We start from the raw sequence: 10,537 nt of genomic DNA, 5'->3' as shown, positions 1-10,537 counted from the left end.
ATAAACAATTAAATACATCCCAAAAATCAAATACAATATTGTTTCCCAATTCCTGATATGTGTATTATGAGAAGCTCAAAGTGTTATGATTATTATGTGTATAATGATTGATTGAGCTCAACGAACTAGATCCAGCACTCATTTATAAAATAACAGATGGAATGTAGAGTGCCGCGGAGGAGACGTGGCGCTGTGTCAGCTTGCTGCCGCTGTTCCATCGTGCATTGTCTCCACTGATTAGTGCGAGGTGGTGTGATAAATTTTATTACAACTTGAGTGACGGCTCATCTGTTCCCAAACTTGGCTGCAACCTAATACAATTAGAACTTAGTGCGCTTGACATTATCCCATTATTCTCACCACGTTCACTATAGTCTAGCACACAGCATACAGCACTCAACCTCAGATAATACATCACTATTGGATGCTTTGATTCCTTCGGTAGAGAAGCTGAACTCTGGATGCTTTCATTCTTGTTTTCTGTGTTTGGAAAACTTTTTGCCAACGAAACAACACTCATCTGGAATTGATTTAACAAAACTCTATAAGGTGATTCCATAAGGTTAATTCATGTACGATATTCTACAAAGACACCGAGATCATAATACTGTCATAATACATTTGAGCGAAATTTGTAATTAAGTTGTCTCTGAACTCATCAACTTGGCCCAATGACTCAGATCAGACTCATATTCAGCATGGAAAGAAGCTCGAGGTGTGATGAAATCTCAGAATTTATAATCAAATAAAAATATTCTCAAGTACCATTTTCTCATTTTTGTCAAGTCAACAGATCATTTCATTCCTTTGATCTATTTCTTTCTAAGAATATTGTAGTAACCCTATTAAAAATAGTGAATAGTCTTAGCTTTGCTTGGAATTTTGAAAGTAACACACAAGTTCTTCAGGTTGATAATGATAATTTTGATTGGGGAATTATGAATTTTATCAATTTCTTCTTATTCCTTATAATAGAGGGTTAGTGTTGGCTGTTGTTGTATTATGTAGGATGGTCATTTGCTGAAGATGATTTGAAAATAACTCTTTTCTACCATATCCTATGTTGGTTAATATTGTCTCATCCATCACATGGACAACAATACTCACAGATTCCAAGTCCAGCATGCAAAAAATGAATTTTAATGACAACAGATTAAACAAATTTGACTCATAATTAACATTGGCAGACATATTTTGATAAGGGACTAACCTCGGATAGGTCAATGAGATGGTCAAATTCTTTCAAATGGATAAATGGGTTAAAACGATAATTTGTTTATCAGTACTATCCTCATTTCATACTAAACTGAAATTCATTTATATTCAATGGAAAAGAGCCAGGGGGTTATCAATTATTGCTAATCGTGTCAGGCTCTACAGAAACTTCTAATCACTCTTGATAGACTCTAGAACGGTAAAGTAGTCTGCTATTTTTATTGAGAATGGATAGGTGATTTTTATTATTTCTCTACAGTCAGTAACTTATGTCCAATTTCAGTGTTGAATTTTATGAATATATTCGTCATACAGCTTCAATCAGAGTAAGAAATTGAATTTCAGCCTTGGAATCCATAAACACATGCAAATGTGAGTAATCATTCCCACTAATAATTGTTTAACAGAACAATGATTGAGATTTGAGATTGATATTATTTTGTATTGATGAATTGTTTCCCGTGAATCATATTTGCGCATACTCTATGCTCATTCCTTATCTATGATTAAAATTGACAGTAATAAGGCTACAAGGATTACCATTTTGTAGGGAGTTTGTCTCTAGAAATTAATTATCTTGATTTTAAACTTTATAAAATAAAAACTAATGAAGTGAAATTGTGAATTTTTGGTGATAAGACTTAAACCAATATATAATCTATAAACTTGAGTGTAAATAGGAAAGGACATTGGGTAATATCATAGAGAAACAATAGCTTAAACTCATGCTATTGTTTCTCTATGTTTCTTACGCTATTGTTTCTCTATGGTAATACGGCAAGGCAGACCGTCCAAAAGGATTTCTCTGCCGATAAAGCCCATAAATGAATGAATAACTAATTTTGTATTCTACAATATGTACAAACTTTGTATTTTTCAATTAATCTCTTGTAATGTGTTATTCATTTGAGTGAAATTCACTCAATTTCATTATCAATTAATAAACTCTTCGAAAACCATATGCTCAGTTTCTCTTGAAATTTGAAAAATTAACTACAGAATTTGATAACACTTATGTTATAATTGTTTCTAGATGGGTTTCAAAAACAAATTTATCACAATACTATTATCCATGTTGATGGTAACCAGTTCGAATGCTGGCAACATCTTGAGCATCATAGTTTTCCCTTCCTACAGTCATCAACAACCTCTGCTAGCACTCTCAGAGAAACTCGCTAGAAGGGGACATAATCTCACTGTACTCACCACTAATCCACCCAAGGTAAGAAGATAATTTTTTAAAGCTATTTTATATGAACTTCATCATAAATTACAGACAACATGGTTATCCTTTCAGCTGTATTTGAGAAGCTAGTGAACTGAGGGAACAGTAAGGTTCGCATTGCACTATTTTATTTTATAGAACACAAGGCTGGGGCTTTGATACTCCCTCACTCCGACACTCTGTTGTCTGAATGAAACGCGGAAGGGCGATCATTTTGAAGCTGGATAACAGTATAACTGGAAGTCACCGGCACAATATGATAATATGAATATAGCCTAATAATGTTAGCTCGAAAATATGAATATTATAGACTAGCAGGTGACACGTGCTCCGCAAGGGTTTGTTTAGAGCACTTGACAAACTGGACACTTGACGTACTGAAATCTTGAAGAACTGAAATTAGGCCTATTTATAACCATCCTCAAAAAATTAGCTATCTTGGAAAATTTCAAGTTAATCAGTTCAGTAGTTAATGCGTGATGATACGTCATTCGTGAACTTTCTATCCCGTACATGTATAAGCCGATTCTTCTCTTTATTATATTATGGATGGATTTTTGAAAAAGATGTATGAACATTTTAGTTGAGTTAGGTAGGTAGTTCTCCAGATCCACTTAGATGAATAATCAAACAACATTACCTATACAAGGGATTCAATTGTTATTGAATAAACAAAAAAAGTGTTCGTTTATCTCTGTTATTTATCCATTGATTAGTTGGGTTGATCAGGTAGTACTTCAGATCTCTACGTATGGTAGTTAAAGAGTCAAACAACTTTACGCAATGTATTATTTCATCGTTGTGGTCGTAGATTCTAGCACAGAATTACAGAATTATAGGAGTTTTCTCTGATTCTAGTTAACATCTTCAAGTCAAAGTGTTTATTCAAACGAGGAGAGAAAATGCAGTCAGTGTACATAGCGTAGAGTGATTCAGTTTCTGCTAAAGCGGCGTTCGAGGCGAGAGTCTGCGTATAGTCTGTGCTTTTAGTGGTCAAACAATCTTCCTACGGCTGTCTAGACCTCACTGACCAAATTATTGGGCAACCATTGAGTGAGGCTTTATTCATGGAAGGTCTTCTGTATCAAATATGCGGCTCCCCTTACCCTGCTTCTAAGTGTCGATTTCCGTTTAATCAAGCTGAGTGGAAAACGCAAGTTTTGCAAATTAGATGAGTTGATGATGAATTTTGATCAACTGAGAATGGAGTCAAGGGAAATGACTTTGTTGCAAGTTTGGGATTAATAAGAAATCCATTAATAATATTATTAGTGATATTATATCATCTCATAGAGAATAAATAATGCTACGATAAAAATGTTGTTGGATCTATACAGAATAAATAGAATATTGATAGATGTTTCTCAATATATTTTTAATTGAATGAATTGTATGAATTGAAAAAATAATGTCAAGTATGTCTCAAGTTTAAGTAGCTGATATGTCTTATTAATTTGATTATTATTCGACACAAATCCTAATAAAACTCGAAATGAAAATCAAAATGGGATATCAATTTTGGTTGATTTTTGTGGATGATTTTTTGTGGATTGTTGATTGAGAGTTGAATGATTTATTATTTTTCGATATTTATCCAGGATACCAAGATACTTGATCTACAGGGAGCATGGTATCTGTTCCAAATATTAAGTTTTTTACGTATTCACCAATCTACTCTCTCTATTCAGAAGTTTGTGATTTGAAACACTGTCATTTTTAGTGATCTGAGCCGTTTTTCATGATAATCAATCCAGTTTCAATCTTTTATTGGCAATGATACCTCTATCATACTGGATAATTATTATATAGTACGTGAGAGTATTTAAACCACTTCAATTTATTAATATCAATATTCTTTAAACAGAAACCAATTCCCAACTACGCTTACATAGACATGTCTAGTGCTTACAAAAATCTCAAGGAAATGGATGAGAAGTTTGGTTTCAACCTTCAACGGGAAATGTCAGCGGTCGAAATCTTCAAGAAACTACCTCAGGTTTACTCAGAACTTTGTGATTATGAGTTGGGCCTTCCTCAAGTTCAAGCTTTCATTAGGTGAGTGATGATGTCTCGTACCATTATTAAATTCTTACCTAACAAGATTAATGCAATATCATAATTGATTATGAATTGGAAAGCTTTAATATAATAAGAGTTGTCTATAGTTTCTTGGGCAGAATCAGTATACAAAATAGCTTATAAAAAAGCAATAATTGATGCAATACTAGGTAGAATCATAGAGAAATCTATTATCCATACATTTCATCAACTGGCTCTTGAAAGTTGATGTTTTGACTTGATATTTACCGCAGTGGAATTATGATCCGTGTTCCGAATGGATACGTTAAGTCGACGGTCCCTAATGCCTAGAAAGCAGTCGTTAGACCATGTCAGAGGCCCTGAAATTGATCAGTTGCGACCTGAAAACACTGACACCCAACCTCAGCCAGCCAGGTCACTCGATATTATTATTATTATTGACAGGAAAACTTGAAACAAGAATAATGTATGTGAAAATTCGATTAAATCTATTTCATGTATTTTCAAATTGAGACAGCGCCTCTTCTTGATCAGTTGCGACCTAAAAACTCTGACACTAAACCTTAGCCAGCCAGGTCACTCGATATTATATTACAGGATAACTTGAAACAAAAATAATTTATGTGGAAATTCGATTAAATCTATTTAATGTATTTTCGAATCGAATCGAGATAGCACCTCTTCTTGATCATCACTTCAGAAGGAATATTGAGAATAGAAACTTATAAAATATTCGGAAAATTTTATGGAATTAATCAGTGGCTTTCAAAATTGAATCAGTGTTCTATTTTTTCCTTATTTTAGTAAAAAACTACAACAATACGGTAAGGAATGAATAATAATAATTCTAGACTTTGTAAAATTACTTGTAAAGAAGCAGTGTATCAGCTTGCTTCTTACTTCCCAGTGATCCTGAAATGAGTGTCGAATTCTCCTGTTTATTTTGCAGTAAAGCAGCCTCTATGAAGTTCGACGCTGTGTTGATAGAGAACCTATACTACAGCAGCTTCCATGGACTGACTCACAAACTGGGTTCTCCGCCGGTGATTGGAGTGCACACATTCGTGCCCTGGTCGGCCCTCGACGAGTTCATGGGAGTCAAAGTGAACCCTTCCTACATGCCTCACGTCTTCTCTCATCATAGCGACTCAATGAACTTCTTTGAAAGATGTTTCAACACGTTTTTGTACTGGTACAATTGGTATCTGGTCGAGTACGAACTGTTCCCTTATCAAGAGGCCATTCTCAAGAAATACTTCGGAACGAACACACCATCAGCGAGGGAAATGGAGTTCAACAAGAGCTTGTTGCTCGTGCCAGCTGATTTGTCCGTCGCTTATCCAATGAGTATTCCTCCGAACTATGTCAGAACGGGAACGTTCCACATTCAACCTTCTCCTGAACCTCTTCCAAAGGTACGGTATAAAAATCGATGAATTTCCAATAGTTTACTTATAAACTTGGATAGATCTGTTGGGAAAAATCCAATTCATGATTGATGATACTAAAATCAATATGTGAAGATCCATCAAATCAACTCAGGTACAAACTACTAACGACACAAAATCAAAATATGTTTATTTTTCTAAAATTATTTGTTGTAAATTAACTGTTTGAAATATGATAGTATCAAGACTATGGTAGAATACTGAGGGACATATGCTCCATCTACGTTTACCGCTTATCTGCGATTAAATGTTGTAGGTATTGTAGCATTTATCAAAATGTGTTCCATTGCTCATTTCAGGTTTAAACGAACAAAGGATCTATCTCTGTTAAAACCAAGATGGTCCTAACAAAGTATAATGCTGACAGAATGTTTGTGTGCTTCAAAATTTGCCAACCTCTCATTATTTTCATCCTATTGTCGATAGCGTATTGAGATTCTGGTTGATGTTTGTGAATTTTGAGATTTTATTTGATTTTGGCGAATGAAGATTTTGTTTGATGTTTCTCACAGGATTTGAAACAATGGATTGACGAAGCTGAACAAGGCATTGTCTACTTCAGTCTGGGAAGTAACATGCAGGGAACTTCCGTTCCTCAAGAGAAGAGGGAAATATTCTTCAAAACCATCAGGAGATTCCCGAAGATAAGATTCTTCTGGAAATATGAAGCTGAGTCACCACTATCGAATGTGCCTTCTAACTTGTTGATTAGAAAATGGTTCCCGCAACAGAGTATTCTAGGTAAGGCTAGTCAATTTTCAAATAATCCAATGAAATTCCAGCTTGTTCAATCATAATCAAAACATCCCTCTACTTATAATAATATCACTCTTGATTTTTTTCATTGATCGAAGCATACTATTTCATGATTTTCAACTCACAAATAAATTTGTACTAGCTTATCATAAATACAATAATTGATTTTAAAAAGTTATTATCCGCTTAATAAATCTGGATAGGACAGCAGGCTGAGCCCAAAAACATCACCAACGATTTTTCATGGAAATATAACGTTTTCTGAGGAATCAGGATAAATTTTCGCATTCATAAACATATAAGTCCAATTTTCTTCTGAAAATTATAATATTTCTCAACCATGATTCTCATAAACAAAAGTGAATCGACTAGAAAATGGTCTAGTTCAATTTAAATGTATACACTTTTCAGTGTCCGATAAGGCATAACAAAAGGGTGAATCAGCTGTAGCAGCAATACGATAATGGAGGTGATGCTTATCAACTCCAATTATTGAGGTTATTGAATATGACATGGAAAGTACTATTTTTGTCAATGATAGTGACGAAACTGAGAACATTTCTCGGATCAATATCTATTTAGTATTTTCCATCTTCATGCGAGTAGAATAGGTACTCTCAACATTATTTCACAAGACGTGATATTATTGTATGCAAGTGATAGATTTATATTTTTTATCCATGATACGAATGACACTGACATTTAATTGGTAGATAAAATCATAAGGTAGTCCTTGTGCTATTTTTCTTTCAAAATTAGATGATTACATTATATTGAATGCTGCTGACGATTTTCTCCTTTTTCAATTCAATGAGGTATGAATATCAAATTTACAATATTACTTGTAGTTATTCTCTATTATCTGTTTCCATAATCCATTAATTATGCTTGTTTTCTGGGCAGTTCACCCGAAATGCCGGATGTTCATCTCGCAAGGTGGCCTACAGAGCACGGAGGAGGCGATCTATTACGCTGTGCCACTTCTGGTCATACCCTTATTTGCTGATCAGCCACATCAGGCTGCTAAAATAGAGAAGGAGGGAGCCGGTCTGTCTCTCTTGCTTAGCAGATTGACGGAGGACAATTTTTATGACGCCATAAACAACATGCTGACTGAGCCAAAGTGAGTAATAGCCAAATATTCAAAAATGGTAGTCAAATATCCAGAGTATTTGTTACTCGTGAATTATACTGCTCTACTGTCTTGGACTATTTCCGAAATCTGAGCTACAATCTTATTCCTAGGAAGAGTTTTGAAACCCCCATGAATAAATCCGAAAATATAATTCTAATCGTTTAACTTCCTGTGTATAAGTGCTGGTGATATTGTTAGTGATTTATATTGTGAAATACAAAATTTGTCAATCACCAATCGTACAGTAATAATAATTCTGTTTACGGTTTCAATTACCGTGATTTGAATAATGTAACAAGCCAAACTCGTTATTCTGATTAATAATTGATTGTTCAACATTTTATAATAACCATCTATATAATAGTACATTTATTCCAGTCTTTCTTCAATCATTATTCACTTATGTGAATAAAATGTTGTGATAAAATATTTCAAAAAGAGGGTACTGAGATTTTTATTTTCTTTATATTTATATTATTCACTTACTAAAAATATTTAATATAATTGTGTTTCTTTGCGATCTGCCGTATCATTTTGGTAAGTCTCCATGTCCATTGCAAAATAATGATTGGTTGACAGTAGATGAAGAAGTAATCAGTATTAATATTAATTAATTACATTGATTTCATGTCAGACCTATCATGTAGCTGGCCTATAATAACAGTTCAAAGTGAATCTCACTACATAAAATAGAATAGAAAAATCTTTATTCACATCACAAAAATATTTCTTTAACTTGAACAAATAACCCGTATTGGCAGAAATATATTCATATTTAGAGCTTTCACTCTCATTACAAAAAAACAAAACATTTAAGTGGGTGGTATTAAGTGGTGGGTTGAGTGGAAGAGGCTGCTCTCGTTGCTTTAACTTCGCTCACATCACTTGTAATGTTGTAAAGTGCAAATAAAAGACATCTATCCATATATCTATCTACAAACATTGCAGAGTAGGCTATTAAAATAATTAATATCTACTTTATCATCTCCATTCATTTTTCTTCATCCTACATACAAAATTAATCCAATTCTGGAAACTCGAGAGTATTATCAATTTTATTTACTGAATTATTTATTTGAATGAGTACTTGTTAACTCAAATCAATTTACTTGGTTTACTTCTCAATTAGGATTTCAAGGTACTGTATGTGAAAAATGATGACTTTGAAGAGTAGACTATATTAATAAGATTCTTCTTCCCTAGCTACATTGATTTTTCCTCATTTCACGTAGTATTCTAAGTTATCACTCATGGAAACTCGAAATAAATATCAATTTGATTTACTGAATGGGTAGAGTTTTCAAGATACAGTATGTTACAAATAAATATTGAATAGCGGATGATTCAGTTCTCCAAGAAATAAAGAAGCCCATTCTCTTCTTTTAGGTACAAATCAAACATGAACAGACTATCGTCGTTATCGAAAGATCAGATGGTTCCCGCCCTGGATGAGGCGGCCTGGTGGGTGGAGTACGTAATAAGGCACAAGGGAGCCAGGCATTTGCGGCCACAAAATCTCAACATGAACTGGATCCAAGTGCAGCTCGTCGATGTGTATGGTGCATTTGTCGCTGCTGTCCTATTCGTTCTCTACATAATCTACAAACTCATCAAGAGCATTGTTTCCCTTATTCCTTTGGGCAAGAGTAAGAAAGGGAAGAAAGCGAAGAGTAAAAGATCGTGAATCTACAGATTCGATTTGTATCGTGATCAGTTTAATAAATAGCCTCAAGAATAGTAGTCTAATAATTTTGCATGAAGTTCCTTGACTATTCTACCCTCACCTGGGAAGATTTGAGCTGACTCACTAATGGTGAATCTTCCATTTCTTGACTCTTCTATCCTTACATAAGAAGATTTAAGCTGTTCATTGTGACAATGTTGATTTGAAAATAGAAAACTCAATTACCCAATATGTGAGCTCAATCTATCATTATTTCCATTGATTGCTATACTCAAGAAGACGCATGAACAATTTCTCCTTGATTACTTCATAGCAAAGACCTTCTACGATTTTAACAGAAACATTTCCGAGATTAATATGGTTCCACGATCTTGTATGGCTCTACCGAGACTAAAACGATTTCCAAGACTGATATTCAGTAATTATTTTGGTTTCATTCAGTGACTGTTCTCTACTTAATAGGAAAGAAAAGAGTTACTAAGACAGCCGACCACTCAAGATTAGCGTTTGCAGTCCTCCCATGTACCCGAACCTTGGTCCCTCAATCGTGATTTGTTATTCAAAAACTTCACCTGCAGAACACTTTTTATCGGTGAGAGTATTTGATTTTTGGATGAGTGCTTTGAGATGAATAGTTTCTGTAATGTTCATACTCACGTAGTTTTTCTATGTTATAATATTTTGAGCAATTTTGGAATAGTTGATCAAAATAGGGAACAATGATAATCTTATATATATATTTTTCGAATGAATCCTCGTGTAGAATTGACTATCTCATAAATACATGTACAGAAAATCAAATAGAGTCTAGCATGACAAATACAATAGTTCAACCAAAATTCAACAATAGATTGTAAGTGAAAAAACCACTGGCATGAGATTACTCTTGTTCGCCAGTGGGAGTATACACTTGACTTGATTTCAATTGAATTAGCATTGTTTAATTACGGTATGCTTTCTCTGGAATGATTTGAATAAAAGAATGGGTTTTACTTTTTCAAAACTATTTATTAAAAGTTTTTGATCATCTACAA

The 10,537-nt window shown here is 33.9% G+C and overlaps 1 protein-coding gene across 3 annotated transcripts; it reads left to right on the top strand.

The window, feature by feature from the left end:
- The first annotated feature begins 1,305 nt into the window (after positions 1-1,305).
- Positions 1,306-10,537, top strand: LOC120353253 (UDP-glucosyltransferase 2-like). Of its 3 annotated transcripts, none has more exons than XM_039436206.1 (7): positions 1,306-1,414; positions 2,249-2,437; positions 4,305-4,495; positions 5,430-5,895; positions 6,441-6,669; positions 7,588-7,807; positions 9,206-10,537. In XM_039436206.1, exons 2-7 carry the CDS (start codon positions 2,249-2,251, stop codon positions 9,501-9,503), a joined length of 1,593 nt encoding a protein of 530 aa, XP_039292140.1. In that variant the 5' UTR covers positions 1,306-1,414; the 3' UTR covers positions 9,504-10,537. The 3 variants fall into 3 exon arrangements, with proteins under 3 accessions (XP_039292140.1, XP_039292142.1, XP_039292141.1); XM_039436208.1 differs by having other exon boundaries at positions 1,326-1,587; XM_039436207.1 differs by lacking the exon at positions 1,306-1,414 and adding an exon at positions 1,729-1,908.

This window comes from Nilaparvata lugens, chromosome 10 (assembly GCF_014356525.2).
Source record: "Nilaparvata lugens isolate BPH chromosome 10, ASM1435652v1, whole genome shotgun sequence".
Classification (NCBI taxonomy): domain Eukaryota; kingdom Metazoa; phylum Arthropoda; class Insecta; order Hemiptera; family Delphacidae; genus Nilaparvata; species Nilaparvata lugens.
Note: the sequence above shows the minus strand (reverse complement) of the source record. Positions and strands in the feature narration are given on the sequence as shown.

What these genes read in the sequence shown, in the direction of transcription:
- LOC120353253 (XM_039436206.1), top strand. Translation starts at nt 2,249, where the DNA reads ATGGGTTTCAAAAACAAATTTATCACAATACTATTATCCATGTTGATG. An exon ending in CAAGTTCAAGCTTTCATTAG is followed by an intron (nt 4,496 to 5,429) that starts GTGAGTGATGAT and finishes TTTATTTTGCAG; the next exon opens with TAAAGCAGCCTCTATGAAGT. An exon ending in AACATGCTGACTGAGCCAAA is followed by an intron (nt 7,808 to 9,205) that starts GTGAGTAATAGC and finishes CTCTTCTTTTAG; the next exon opens with GTACAAATCAAACATGAACA.